Source organism: Furipterus horrens, unplaced genomic scaffold (genome assembly GCF_987537825.1).
Source record: "Furipterus horrens unplaced genomic scaffold, mFurHor1.1.pri manual_scaffold_3, whole genome shotgun sequence".
Taxonomy (NCBI): Eukaryota; Metazoa; Chordata; class Mammalia; order Chiroptera; family Furipteridae; genus Furipterus; species Furipterus horrens.
Window position 1 is genome coordinate 171,634,624 of NW_028327173.1, and position 16,051 is coordinate 171,650,674.

Below are 16,051 nucleotides of genomic sequence, written 5' to 3' on the forward strand. Positions count from 1 at the left end.
CAAAAAAGTAAAAATTTTCCACTAGTAGACATACAAAGAACAAATAAACATTTAAAAATAGATTCAACCTCATTAGGAATCAGGCAATTATAAAACAAAACCATGAGACTGGAAAAATTAGAAGAATTGAAAATATCAAGTATTGGTGAAAATGTGAAACAACTTGAACTCATACATTTCAGGTAGCAGTTTAAACTGGTACAATTACTTGGGAAAACAATTTGGCAATATCTAGTAAAGCTGAAGCTATTCATATCCTATCGTCAGTAATTATACTTCTATATATATAAATTTGAGAAATTTGTGCATGTACGAGGTCTGTCCGGAAGAAGTCCAGCCATTGTTAATATAATGAAAATGGTTTGCACGACATCGCTGTAACCTGGTAGCAAAGGAGAGTGGACTGGAATGTGCATGCGTGAACAATGATGACTTCACTGTACTAGTCGGTGGGGGCAGTAGAAGCAGCTGAGTGAGCATGTTGTCTGTGTGGTCATCACATTCAAAATGACTGAACAAGTAGAGCAATGCATCTGTATTAAATTTTGTGTTAAGCTTGAACATTCCTCCATGGAAACTAACTGGATGATTCAGAAGGCTTTTGGGGATGATGCAATGAGTGCAGCATAAAAAAAGTGGGGCACAAAAGCTTCAAAGATGGTCGAGAATCTGTTGAAGGCACCCATGTTCTGGGAGGCCTGCAACATGCAGAGCACCTGAGAATGTTGAACATGTACGGGCTGCAATCAACAAAGATCAGTGACTGACAATGTGAGAACTAGAGGCTGATGTAGGGGTTCCAAAAACTACTGTGTCCGAGATTTTGATGCAGGATCTTGACACAAAATGTGTTGTGGCAAAATTCCTTCTGCGGCTTCTACTACCAGAGCAGAAGGAACATCGTGCTGTAGTCGTTATTGACTTGATTCAAAGCACTGCCAATGAACCAGACTTCCTCAAGGTTATAACTGGAAATGAATCGTGGGTCTATGGCTATGATCTGGAAACAATGGCCCAGCTGTCCCAATGGAAGTTGCCTGATTCTCCATGCCTGAAGAAGGCAATGGCAAAGTCGCAGCAAGATCAAAACCATGTTCAATGTGTTTTCTAGTTGGGAAGGTGTTGCCCACCACAAGTATGCCCCTCCAGGCCCAACAATTAATAAGGAGTACTACCTCAATGTCCTCAGTCAGTTGAGATACAATACAAAGAAAATGGCCACAGCTATGGGCAACTGGTGATTGGCAGGTTCATCAGGACAATGTGCCCACTCATGCATCATATTGTGCAGTTTTTTGGGAAAATATCAAATCATCCCGGAGACTCAGCTCCCCCTACAGTCCAGATTTGGCGCCCTGTGACTTCTGACTTTTCCCTAAACTAAAATCACCTTTGAAAGGGAAGAGATTTCAGACCATCGATGAAATTCAGGAAAATATGATGGGGCAGCTGATGGCAATTCCAACAATGGATTTTGCAGTGTTTTGAACAGTGGAAGAGATGGTGGGAAAACTGTGTGAGGTCCCAAGGTGCCTACTTGGAAGGGGACTGAGGCGTCATTGTCCTATATACAAGGTTTCTTGTATCTTCTTCAAGAAATGTCTTTTTCATATTGGTTGGCTGGATACTTTCTGGACGTGTGTATACCGGATTATATGTAGAAAATGTTCATGGCAATATTACTGATAATAACCTCACATTGAAAATAACCCAAATGACTATTAACTAATGAATAAATAAGTAAATTTTGGTAAATTCATTCCAATACTATGACACAGCTATGAAAAAAGAATAAATCATAGCTAAAAGAAACAACATGGAAGAATTTTAGGAATATAATACTGAGTGAAAAAGTCTTTAAAGGATTACATTCATACAAAAGTAAGAAATATGCAAAGTGAAACAATAATATATTGTTTGGAGATATAAATGTAAAACTTAGAAAAAAGCAAGAGAATGATAAGCATAAAATTTAGAATGGTGGTTGGCTCTGAAGAGGCAAGAAAGAACCTAGATGTCAGGTATACAGGTGTTCTTTGTATTTTTATTTTTTATATCTTACACATATTTTCAGAAATATTGTTCTGTACACAATATTTTAAGAAACTAAAGCTTAACCTTTCAAAATGAATATACTATAGAGTATTTCAAAATCAAAATTGAAATTAATTTATTAATATTTGGAGTGCCAAATATTTGACTGTTAGTATCTTTTTAAAAATATATTTTATTGATTATGCTATTACAGTTGTCCCAATTTTTCCCCCTTTACCCCCCTCTTCCCAGTAAAAGTTCATACAAATCAATAAAATGAAAACATCCAAGTAGAAAAATATGTACATGAAAGCCATTTATGCTCTATATCCCCTAATCACAACCCACTGAAAGAACCAATGTTAAGAAAAGTGTATGTAACCTCACTCGTCTCACTGTTCATACAACTTCACCTAGATGTTTAGTGTTTGCTCTGTTTTCTTTTTCTATCCTCACCCAAGGATATTTTTTTTTATTGCTTTTAGAGCGAGAAACATTGATGTGAGAGAGAAAAGCATTGATTTGTTGCCTTCCATAAGCACTCCGACTGGGGATGAAATCCGCATCCTAGATATGTACCATGACCTGGAATCAAATCCACAACCATTGGTTACAGGACAACGCTCCAACCAACTGAGCCACACCAGCCAGGGCTGTTTGCTGTTTGTTACATCAAAATGAGATCATATTGTACTCATTATTCTGATTTTTTTAAATGACTTTCCCCTACAATATCACAAATATTCGTCCAAGACAATACACATAGATGCTTATTCACTTTTCTTCTATAGCTAAACAATATTGTACGTTATACCAGTAGAATAATGAATTCAATTATTCTCTTATTGAACATACAGATTATCTCTAGTTTTCTGTTACTACAATTAATGCTGCAGAAATTCCATTTTTGTACATTAACTTTATAGTTTGGCGCTTTTATTTCTGGAGCTAAGAGTATGAGTATTTTAATTTTAACATATATTGCCAGATTACTTTCCACAAAGATTCACAATGTAAAAATTTACATTGTCAAAGGCAATTATTTGCACAGTTGTGCCTCTAACATGTTATCCTTCACTTAGGCATAAAAAAAAAAAAAAAAAAGACTTTCTAGGTACAAAAGCAAAGGAAAAATTCATAAATGAAGAGTAATAAAAATGATAAAGCACTCATATATAAAAACATTATATAAAAAATAAAAACATTACTTGAAATGTTTTTAAGTTAAAAAAGCAGATAAAATAAAGACAATAGAAACTGAAGGCTATGTGGGCAATACTTGACCAAGTGTTAATATCTTTAATATATATAATGTTGATAAAAATTATTAAAGGGAAACATCCAAATAAAAAATGAGGCTATAGATAAATTATAAAGAAGAAATTAAAATGGCCAATAAATACATTTAAAGATATTCAAACTTACTACTTATTTTTAAAAATACAAATTTTTAAAAATGAGGTTTTTTTTTTTCTGGATGATGAAATCTGTAAATAAATTTTTAATAAGGTAATACCCTGGGGAATTTATCATATCTTGCTAGAAAGCATTTTGATGATAGTATCAAAAGTCTGAAAAGGTACAAATACTCTGACCCAGGTATTCTACCTCTAGAAACTTATTCTAAGGAAAATATTCAAATTCTTACAAAGATTTCTGTATATGGATGTTCCACATTAAATTATATATCACAGCAAAAAAATCAGAAATAACTTAATTGTCACACAATAGAGTATATAATAAATTATGGTTTATCCATGGGATAGAAAACCATTCAGCAAATTAAACAAGAAAATGTTTATGATAAAAATCTATGTACATGATCTCAATTTTATTATTAAGAACGTACTGAAATATCCTTCTAAACTTTCTGTATCTTCTAAATTTTCTATAATAAACACTAAACATATATGACTTTACAATTTAAAAATCAAATAAATTTAGGTTTTAGAAAAGGTTCTCTCCATGTTACTTCTTCTTTGACTATCTACCAAAGGTGATTAAAGTAATTTGTATACTTATATTTAAAATCTGTTGTCATTATTTGAAACTATCAATCAATGTGCTATTGAAAAAAAATCCATTTGGAACTTCATTACCTTTTGGGTAAACATATTAATTAAACAAAGTCACAAGTCCCATATTCTTTTATGAATCCTAGACTTACTAGTGTATATTAATGTATTTTCTAATATCTTGATATCACTACATTTAAGGGAATAAGATGGATATATAAGATGGATTTACAAAGGATTTACTCCAAAAGATCAGTGGTAGATCTTTTTATATTGATTTTATTGCCCCCCAATAAAGAAATACTTAAGCCTAAAACTTACCTCAAAGGTATGATCTAGTCTGTATACTGACACTGAATTTACTGCACTAACTATCTCCAATACACCATTGAAATTATTCAAATCTTGAAAAATTTGCAGAATTTCTGTAATTCTACCTAGTACTGCCACCCGTTCTTCAAAATTTTCTGCTTCCACAATGCACCTAAAAAATAAATAAACAATTCATGCCTTAGAAAGCAATTTCCTTCTCCTCACTTCATGTAGAAAAGAAATATATTTCAGCAAGAATTTTAGCTCTTATATGACTTAATATTATGATTAATAAGAATGAGACAGAGTAAGTAAAAACTTACTTTTCAAACCAGAGTGTAAGATTTGTAGTATGACGAATCATTTTTAATAAATTTGGAGAATTTATTTCTTTATCTTCTTTGGTCCATACACTTCCTACAAGTTCAGAAGGTTGAACTTTCCTGTGGAATCAAAAATCAAGGCAATTTAATCCACAGATTATTAACAAAATTATTTAAAGATCTCCTAACACTTAATAAGAAAAACATAATAAACCAAAAAGATAAGTGGAAAAAAATAAGAGGTAATTCACAAAGGAACAGACCCAAACATTAAAAACAAACAAACAAACAAACAAAAACCCCACAAGCTTTTATCTCTTACTCAGGGAAAGAAAACATTAAACCACAATGAAATCCCATTTTATTCCTGTTAAATTAACAAAAGTCTGAAATTTCCAGCACTGATATGCAAGTAAAGATAGATACAATCACTCTGTAAAGCAATTTATCAATATTTCATAATATTGAAGATATACATACTAAACCACCCAGCAATTCTATACCTAGGTATATACTCTAGATACAACCAGTTATAAAAACACATTTATAGGAATGTACAATGAAGCACTGTTTACAAGAGTGAAAAGTCCCAAACAACCTAGAGGCTCATCATCAAGACATTGGATAAATTATGGAGTATTCAGCCCTGGCTGGTGTGGTTCAGTGGATTGAACACCAGCCTGCGAACCAAGGGGTGGCTGGTTTGATTCCAATCCAGGCACATGCCTGCGTTGCGGGCCCAGGTCCCCAGTTGGGGGTGAGCAAGAGGCAGCCAGCCACACAATGATGTTTCTTTCACTCTCTTTCTCCCTTCCTTCCCCTCTCTTATTAAAATAAAAAATTATGGAGTATTCATACAATTGAACACCACACAACAATTAAAATAAGCAAACCAGAGCTAGTTTGAACAAGTGCCAGAAAAATTTTAACTAAAAAATAAGTTTTAAAATATGCAAAACAATATTATATATTGTGTGTGTATATATATATGTGTGTGTGTATATATAAATTATAAAGACATACACAAGAATAGTAAGCACCATATACAAGATAGTGTTACTACTTTGGAGAAAGAAGAGGAATGGGATTGGGAACAATTACACAAAGGATTTCAACTTTATTCATAATATTTTTGTTGTTCATGAGTCCTCATATATTATTTTCTACACTTTTTGGAATACCTGAAGTACTTAATAAAAAATTCAAACAAAAGAGAAGATTAAATCATTGTACAGTGAGTCAGGATTACATAATTTAAACAATTAACTAGGCCATTGTTACCAGTGTCCTGCAGATTAGGTTGTTTTTTTTTTTAATCTTTTTTATACCCACTAATTTACTACTTTATTATTTCATTTTTAGTTCTTTATATTTAAAAAGTAAAAATAACAAAACAATACAACCTGGACAACACTGAACCATATAAACAGACTTGGTACATAGTCACTTTAACATAAAGACTGACTCAGTTCTAAAAAGCAGAGAGTTTTCCACTCCTTAAAATTTTTTAATGTTTTTAATCAGTAAAGTTGAGTACAAATGGGTACTTGCTAATAATTTTCTAAATAAATTTTCTTAAAGTGGTTCTATTATTTCACCAGAAATTTAGTGTCAATGTTTTATATATGTTACTTGTCTTCCACAATACAAGTATCATTTAACAAAGGAATTTCTATGTTCTAAAAGCAAGTCCACATAGAATTAAGGGCTTTTTTCTTTCTGATGTCCATTCATGTAACAGTTGCTATATGAAGAAAAACTTGATTCAGTACTATTTGCTTTGGTATCTCAAGTAACAAGTCTTTTCATTCCTACCTATCGCAAATTCCACAATGAACACAAAAACCACCTGATCGCCAAATTAATTAAACTATAACTTGACACTGAACCAGATGCTGATAACCTCCGACATGTGTGATAAATTCTGAACAGTATAGCCAGAGCAGAGGCCCAATTCTAAAGGTAAAGTTTTATGTCTAGTACTAATGGAGAAGGTGCCTTCCTACATTCTCCATTAGCACTGAGCTTTATATATTCTTACTTTTCTCTGTGTAATCTCTGTAAAAAAAAACTGTCTGATAACCAGGATAAGTTCTTAAAGATACTGTATTTTAAAAGGGGTCTGTGAATGCAGAAAAGTTTTTGATGGGATGAGAGTGGTAGGGTTTTTTTTTAAGTGGGGGTGGAAGGTGGAGATTGGGGGTAATGTTACCTATGTGGCCTATACTCTTCACAGGAACCTGGATTTTAAATGAAAGGTGAAAGCTTAAATTAGGAGGGAGAAGAGGACCGAAAGGGTCTATACACTAGGAAAGGATAGTAGAGTCAAAGATGACAGAGGAAGAAGTTGAAAAAGTAAGCAGAAAGGAAAGAAGACTGGGTTTAGGAATCAATGAGATGCCTGAATTAGTAACTTTGGAATAGGAATTATTTGGGGTGATAAAAATATTCAGAATAGGACCATGGGAGTATAGAATGATATCGGAATTGATGAAACTAAGGACTTAGGTTGTGAAGAATGATCTGCGTGGATATTGGGCAATGGCAAGAATGCTTTATATATAAAGACAGATGATGGGATACAGATGAAAATAAACAGCCAAGCACATTTTTAGTCATCCTTACAGATGAAAGAAAATGGTTTGAAAGTTTTAAGTATGCTTCATCATCACACTATTTCAGAAATAACTTTTCTTTAAAGTTAATATTGACTTCAAAAAGCTAAAGTATTTGAGACTCCTTAAAAGAAGCTAAGAAATCTTTATTCCTCTAACAATTCTGTTATTCATTTGTGTAATCAATCTAACTTAGTCAAGGTCCCAAGTAAAATTTTGATTACGTAGCATTTGAAAAAAAAAGTAAAAAGAAGAAAGCTTGTCTTACTCAACATTCTATCTACTTAGCTGCCAAGAGCCTGGCATCCATATGACTGACTTAGCTGAAACAACTCAATAAAGCAATCTGAGAAAAGTCTAAGGAGTAGGAGGAGCTCACCAACTGCCTTGAAAGTAGTAACTATTCTATTGCATTAATTTTCTCACTGCCACTGCTCTTGTGAAGGATTGCTAATACCAAATCTAGGCCTAAATAGCAATAAGTTTTAAGACTTTTGTCTGCAGTTAAAAACTGTGCTATAAACTTTCCACCACACCCACAAGAATAGAGGAGATATTTTTAAGCACTCATGAACAATTCGCTAAATGTTCTAAAAACGGAGGTATGTTCAAGGTTCTTGAAAAGAGAACAGCATATTATTGTTAATTGTCTACCTGTAGAGATCAGATTCCAGAAGAGTCAGCTGACGTGCAATTTCTATCGGATGAAGTGTCATGAGGTCAAATGTTTCAAATTGTCCTGGTCTGCTAATATGCCATTCAATTGGTGGGGGTGGACTTTCAAAGGTAATATTATGGCTTATTCCATTTGCCTGAGCTTGTTTCTTCCTCTTGATGATCTTAGCAATTGACTCTATCCATTTCTTCATGGCTTTCCCTAAAAAAAGATACAAACAAAAATGTCTTTTATTTGATAGATAATTGTAACTCTTCATATAATCTTTAACCTTTAACCAGCTTCAACAATGATCAACTCAGTGGCATCTTTTTGTTTCATCTAACTCCACTCATGCCCTCCCTTCTATTCCTGTCATTTCAAAACAAATCTAAAACATCATATAATTTCATTTATATTTAAATATGTATCTAAAAGTTATAGATGTAAACAATAACAATACCATTATCACATATAAAAAGTGATAGTAACTTCTTAATATCATCAAATATTAGTGTTCAAATTTTTCAGATTGTCTCATAAATGTTTTCTTATAGTTGGTTTGTTTCTGATAGGATTTGAACAAGTTCTACACATTGCACTGAGTCAATATGTCTCAAGTTTCCTTTAATCTCTCATTTTGCTTTTAATTTATCTTTTACTCTGTGGTATTACCCCAAGTCTGAATCTTGCCAATTCTGTACCCGCCATGTTTCTCTGTCCCTGTATTTCTGTAAATCAGATGCATAGACTTGATCTGATTCAGGATCAATTTTTTTATATGAATACTTGCAAGAATATTTCTAACAGGAAGTATTTATATAATGTCCAGTTTCTTCTCTTTGTGATATTACTAGGAGTTGAGAAATGGTAATATTCTAGTTCTATAACTCCTTCTTCACTTATTGGTTGTAATACTTCCATACAAACAAACTTCCACAAATCAATTATTTGGTTATCCAGAATTATGTGCATAGGAAAGGCCTTTACACATTAACTATAGACTTTAACATGATTTCCTTGCTTTATTCTAATATGTGTGTGTATTTTAGAAGCTTCTTAGATCACATATAAGCTAATGTCTCCATCAACAATATTTAAACTAATTTAGTACTATAAGCAGTTTTAAAGTACACATAAAAAAATGTATATTAAACATTTCAAAATTGAAACAAAGAAATCATATTCTCTATTTTAAGTAAAATTCCCCTTAAACAACAAGTAGATGAAGTAAGCTAGGGTTATAGTATTCTTTTTTTAAAAAAATAATTTATTTGTTTGTTTATTTATTTTATTTTTAGAGACAGGGGAAAGGAGAAAGAGAGGGAGAGAAACATCACTGTGTGGTTGCCTCTCACTTGCACCCCCAACTGGGGACCTGACATGCAACCTAGTCATGTGTTCTGACTGGGAATCGAACCAGCGACACTTGGTTCGCAGGCCGACGCTCAATCCACTGAGCCACAGCAGCCAGGGCTAGTTATAGTATTCTTAATTAATTCCTTCTACTATTGGATGAAAACAGAAATGTTCTTGATTCAATAACATACATTTGATGACACATTTGTTTAAATGTTCATTTCATGGGCTGTGTTCTGTAACTTCAGATAGGAAGTTCCTATCTTTCAGAAAGACACTAAAGACTTTTCTGGGAGAAGTAAACATTATTTTAAAAGCTGTTTACTATTAAACACCAAAGAATAAGGTTAAGGAGAAAAAAGAAACATAAAATTATATAAATATTTAATTAGTTGAAGGAATGGCAACACTGGCATGAGATAAGATTGAAAGCCTTAAATTTCTTAAAGAGGACTTCTGACTAAGTTTCCTAAAAAACTTCATTTGGCTCTAAACATGTATGAGCTCCTTAGAGTCTATAAAAATCATTCCAAATATTATTTCAGCTTTTAAAAATGAAAACCGGTTTAGCTTCTTAAATTAAAAGATCACATAAACTTGAAAACAAACCCATGTGCAACATAAGATTCAATCAAACCTTTAAACAATATACCTCTTACACTTGAAATGAAGGATTCTAGTCTTTCAAGCAACTCCAAATCTCTTTCAAAGTCATAATAATGGTGTTCAACCCAGTGCCGAAATACATTTAAGATCCTGATAAAATGGAGGAAAAAACACATTTTAGTAAAACCTAAGCATTCAATTACACTTCTTTTATCTCTTTAATGCCATGGTGATAGGTTACACAAGGTCTGTCCAGAAAGTATCCAGCCACACACTATGAAGAAGACATTTATTGAAGAAGACACACGATACAAGAAACACTGTACATAGGACAACGATGCCTCAGTCCCCTTCCAAGTAGGTACCTTGGGACCTCATTCTCCCATCTCTTCCACTGTTCAAAATATTCTGCAAAATCCTTTTTTGGAATTGCCATCAGCTGCCCCATCATATTTTCCTGAATCTCATCAATGATCTGAAATCTCTTCCCTTTCAGAGGTGATTTTAGTTTTGGGAAAAGCTAGAAGTCATAGGGCACCAAATTTCGGCTGTAGGAGGACTGAGTCACCCGGGTGATTTAATATTTCACAAAAAAACTGCAGGCCTTCCAGAACGTGGATCACTTTCAACAGATTCTTGACCATCTTTGAGGCATGTGTGCCACACTTTTATTTGCACTGCACTCATTGCATGGTCCCCAAAAGCCTTCTGAATCATACAAATAATTTCTGCAGAGGAATGTTCAAGCTTAACTCAAAATTTGATGCAGATTTTTTGCTCTACTTGCTCAGTCATTTGGAATGCGACGGCCACAAAGACAACATGCTCACTCAACAGCGTCTAGCATCCCCGATTGAGTTGTCATTATTCACGCACGCGCATTCCAGTTCACTCTCCTTGGCTGCCAGGTTACAGCAATGCCGTGCAAAACATTCTCGTTATATTAGCAGTGGCTGCACCTTTCCCAGACAGACCTTATATACAACGCCATTTGTAACACTCAAGAGTCTGTAATTTGTTTTTAATTAATATCCTAAGTGCTTCAACAATATGAAGATAGTAGATCTCCAGATGTTTATTATTTAAAAACTATACTTTTAAAAAATTCATAAGCATAAAAATTATACTTAATTACCCAATTATGTTCTGGAAAAGTACCTTTTCTTTATTCATGTCTCTGTATTATACTAAAGCTATTTTTAAGTGCTTATATTAAAAAGGATTTAAGATCTAAATTTTTATATATTTTTCACATAAGATGGAAAATCAACTAAGATTTATGGTATTTAGTTCTAAATTCAAGTGCTATCATCAAATTTCTATGTAATTTACAGTATATCCGCATTCTCTTATTTTATTTCAAAAGACAAAAATATTTTTGCCAGTACTATTTTGTTCTGCAGTACCACAAATATATTACTTATAACCTTCCAAGTAGAGATTTAATCAATCTATACAAATATAACATTCCAGTATCCACCAGAGATGTATAGATACTGTAAATTAAATTAACAATTTTCCTTCATTATTTCAGTAGGTGGCTGCTTCTATTTTTTACTGACTTTATTGGGGTGACACTGGTTAATAAAAGTATATGGGTTTTAGGTATACAATTCTAGAACACATAATCTGTATACTGTACTGTGCGTTTACCACTCCAAATCAAGTCTCCTTCCATCACCATTTATCTGCCCCATACCTTCTTGGCCTCCCCTCATCCTCTTTTTCCTCTGGTCATCACTATACTGTTGTCTGTGTCTATGAGGTTGTTGTTTTTTTAACCCTCAATCCCTTTATCTTTTTCACCCAACCCCACAACTCCCCTCCTCTCTGACAGCTGTCAGTCTGTTCCCTATCTACAAATCTGTTTCTATTTTGTTTGTTAGTTTATTTTCTTGATTAGATTCCACAAAAGAGTGAAATCCTATGGTACTTGTCTTCTCTGACTGGCTTATTTCAGTTAGCATAATGCCCTCCAGGTCCATCCATGCTGTCACAAAGAGTAAGATTTCCTTTTTATTTAGGGTCGAGTAATATTCCATTGTGCAAATGTGTCACAGTTGTTTTATCCACTCTTCTCCTGATGGGCACTTGGGTTGCTTCCAAATCCTGGCTATTGTAAATAATGCTGCAGTGAACTTAGGGGTGCATATATTCTTTCAAATTAATGTTTCCTGTTTCTTCAGATATAGTCCCAGAAGTGGAACAATGGGTCATAAGGCAGTTTCACTTTAAACTTTTTGAAGTAACTCCATTCTGCTTTCCACAGTGGCTGCAGCAATCTGCATTCCCACCAACAGTGCAAAAGGGTTCCCTTTTCTTCACATCCTCACCAATACTCGTTTTTCTCAAGGTTAGCTTTCTTTCTCCCTAATAGACAATAGTTTTTCTTGAATAATATAAAAATTCTTTAAATTCCCAATCTTTGTTATGCTATCTGAACTAAAACCACCTTAGTCATTGTGTGTCCGGTTAGCTCTTTGGCTTAGAGAATATTTCAAGATACCACAAAACTGTTAACTTCTAGTTTACACACTAGGTCAATTCAAGTAACTGCTTCCATTTCCTCTCCTTCCTACTTTCTACAGCATCCAATATAATTTAGAAATTATCATGTAAGGGAAAAAACTTTTCATAAAATCTCATAATTAAATTTCATCAAAATTAAAAACTTCAGCTAATCAAATGGTATTACTAAGAAAAGTAACTGGCAAGCCACATATTGGGAGAAGACACTTGTAAAACATTTATTTGACAAAAGACTGAAATCTAATTCTACTCAATACACTACAATTCAATAATAAACAACTCAAAAAATATAAGATTTGAATAGATTCTTCACCAAATAAGTATAAATAGCCAATGAGGGACAATAAAAAGTTCTCAACATCATTAGTCAACAGAAAAATAACAAATTAAAACCACAGAGCTATACTACATCCCACCAGTGCAGCTGAGGTAGGCTGACATCAATAAATGCTGATAAGGATATCAACTGCCACTCTCATACACTGCTGATGAGAACGTAATATAGTACAATCACTTTGAGAAAAGATTTGGCAGTTTCTTTTAAAATTAAACATATACCTATCCTGAGAACCTGCCATTCCACTCAAGTTATTTACCCAAGATACTATATGAAAAAATATATTCACAAAAAGCTTGTAAAATAAAGTTCATAGAAGGTTTATTCACAATAATCAAAAATTAAAAAGAACCCAGGTGTCCTTCAGTGGGAAAATTAATAAACGAATTGTGGTATATTCATATAATAGAATACCACCTCAGCAATAAAATATAACAAACAACTGCTATAAGCAACAACATACTCAAAAACATGTTTAGAGGAAGAAGTCTGACACAAAAGAGTACATAAGAATCCATTTATATGAAATTCTAAAATAGATAAAATTAATCTATGTAGGAAGACAAATACTGCTTTGGGTAATGAGAACAAAAATTGATTAGAATGGGCATGGGGGAATTTTCTGGGGTGATGATAACATTTTATATCTTGAAAGGAGTTGGATTATAGAGATGTATGCATTTGTTAAAATTCAACCAAAGTACACAGTTTAGAACAAAAGAATAATAAATTCCATTAATAATATACAAGTTAAAGTACTTACGGAGAAGCGTACTTTGAAATACAGCCCCCAGATTAGATTAATGGACCAAGAGAAGAATGATAAATGGATAGATGTATAAAATCAGTATAGCAAAATGATAAGCCCAAGATTATTAGTTACAATGAGACATGAAGAAAAAAAGGTGGAGTTGACAGTATGCAAACTCAAATGCAATTTTATAAATTTTACTTACTAGGTATCCTGATCTATAAGCATATCACATGCCAGATATCTGATGCAAATAACATTTTAATAATTAAAATTCTTCAGGGTATTTGAGAGTAGCTTCATATAGAAAGAACTCTGGAAGTTTAACTTAACTGATATGAGGTTAATAGCAGTACCTACACCTGAATTAAGATGTAAGAACTTTTGTTCTAACTATATACTCAAAATTAAATGGCATATAAACAATATAATATTCAAGCCAAACCTAAGTTGTACTGGTTGGACGTATTCCTTGCGAAACCTTTTGAGGTCTGCACTAATTGGCTGTTCACCTTTCTCTGCTGCCAGTTTATCTGCCTCAGTAGGTTCTGGCTCTGGAATTTCAAATCTAAGAAGAAAAACAAAATGAGAGAAATTTTTCATTGTTTATACATAAATGAAAAGAATTTCAAATACCATGGGAAAAAATATTTTAATTCAGCCAACTTCCTTCCTACCATTTATGTGAAAAGTACAATTACTGATAAACTTCCCTTAAAGCATTACATACTACAAAACTTTGCCCTTCGGCTATACAGTAGTAAGGTTTTATAGACTTACTTTTATCAAAAATAAGTTTAATAACTAGCACAAATCAACACGAAAAAGATAAATAGAAAAGATCCAAGGGAAAAAAATCTTTAAGAGTTTATCTCTGTAGGAGACTTCTGGCCTAGATGGAGGCATAGACTGACACGCTCTGTCTCCCTCCACAACTAAGAAGGACTACAACTACCGCAAAACCAGAAATAACCAGAAGTTTCAGAAAATAAATGGAAGTCCAACGTATGAAGTTATAAAGAAGTGGTGCTTGTCCAGACAGGTAGGAGGGGCGAAGCTAGGGTGGAGAGGTCAAGCTATGCTGGCGACGGCAGCAGTAAGCACAGACACCCATATTTAAGGGGAGGCGGGAAGGAGCTGGGAGCACCCCCGGCTGCAGACAAGACCCGTCAGCCTGCGATTCCAATGTCGCGGAAGGTAGACCCCCATTGCTTCGGACTGTTAGGATCAGAAGGGGTGGGGACAGAGGAGGAGCCTCCTGGTCTCTCAGCGGACAGTGAATGGCAGGAATCAACCTTGGACCCTCACCCCTACACAAAGCGCCACACAGCATGGTGAGAGGGTCACCCGGTTGTGAGGAGTGCATGGGGCTCTGCCCCCTATAACGTAGAAGGTCTGACAGCCCCGCCGAGGAAGCAAAGGTAAACACAAAACGGTCAGGATGGCTCAGATCATAACAGAGATCCCAATGACACAGCTGACCAGACAGCAAATATCTAATCTAACGAAGCAGCAGATAGGAAATCTTTCTGAGGCACAGTTCTGAGCTTTGGTTATAAAAATGCTTACAGACATAATAGCAGATCTTAAACAAGACAGGGAAGGAATAAAGGCTAGTCCTGCTGAAATGAACAAAAGCACACACGAAACTAGTGGTGAGGGAAAGAAAACCAGGGACCAAATCAACAAATCGGAACATAGGGAAGGAACAGTCAACCAGTGCAGAAAGAGGAAACGAAAAGTGAGGAAAATGAGGAGGGGCTCGGAAAACTATGGGACAGCTATAAGCGGGCCAACATCCGAATCATAGGGTTGCTAGAAGGTGAAGAACTAGAAATTGAATAATTATGTGAAAAAGTAATGAAGCAGAACTTCCCTAACTTGGGGAAGGAAACAGACTTACAGGTCCAGGAAGCACAGACAGGTCCAAAAAAACTGGACCCAGGGAGAACACACCAAGACACATTATAATTGAAATGTCAAAAATTAAGGATAAAGAGAGAATCTTAAAAGCAGCAAGAGACAAGAAGAGAATTACGTACAAAGGGGTCCCAATAAGACTATCCACTGATTTCTCAAAAGAAACTCTGCAGGCAGGAAGGGATTGGCAAGAAATATTCAAAGTAATGAAAAGCAAAAACCTACAACCACGATTACTCTATTCAGCGAAGCTGTCATTCAGAATAAAAGGGCAGAGAAAGTGCTTCCAGGACAAAGTAAATCTGAAGGAGTCCATTAGATCCAAACCACTGTTACATGAGATGTTAAAGGGACTTGTTTAGAAGGAGGATCAAAACTATGCACATTAAAATGAAAACTGTATCACACCAACCAACAACAGAAACTAGGGAATCGAAACAAAGGCAAACTAAGTGGGCAACGAGAGTGGAAAAAGAATTATAGGTATGGTGAACATATTGGGGGGAGGTCAGTGGGGAGGAGGAAGGGGGAAAAGGGAGGGAGATGATGCAGGAATTAAGAAGCATAGTAGGAGGGAGCCGAGTAGACAGGAAGA

At 34.3% G+C, this 16,051-nt stretch overlaps 1 protein-coding gene across 2 annotated transcripts in view; it reads right to left on the reverse strand.

Annotated features, from left to right (window-relative positions):
* The window catches only part of SOS2 (SOS Ras/Rho guanine nucleotide exchange factor 2), a 98,306-nt gene that overhangs the window by 18,208 nt on the left and 64,047 nt on the right, over window positions 1-16,051 (reverse strand). For both annotated transcript variants that reach the window (XM_090270844.1, XM_090270843.1), the window contains exons 12-16: window positions 13,982-14,104; window positions 9,966-10,069; window positions 7,954-8,176; window positions 4,685-4,804; window positions 4,371-4,533 (exon numbers count right to left, since the gene is read on the reverse strand). In XM_090270844.1, coding sequence (XP_090126970.1) covers window positions 4,371-4,533; window positions 4,685-4,804; window positions 7,954-8,176; window positions 9,966-10,069; window positions 13,982-14,104 — 733 coding nt within the window. The remainder of the gene's footprint in view (window positions 1-4,370; window positions 4,534-4,684; window positions 4,805-7,953; window positions 8,177-9,965; window positions 10,070-13,981; window positions 14,105-16,051) is intronic.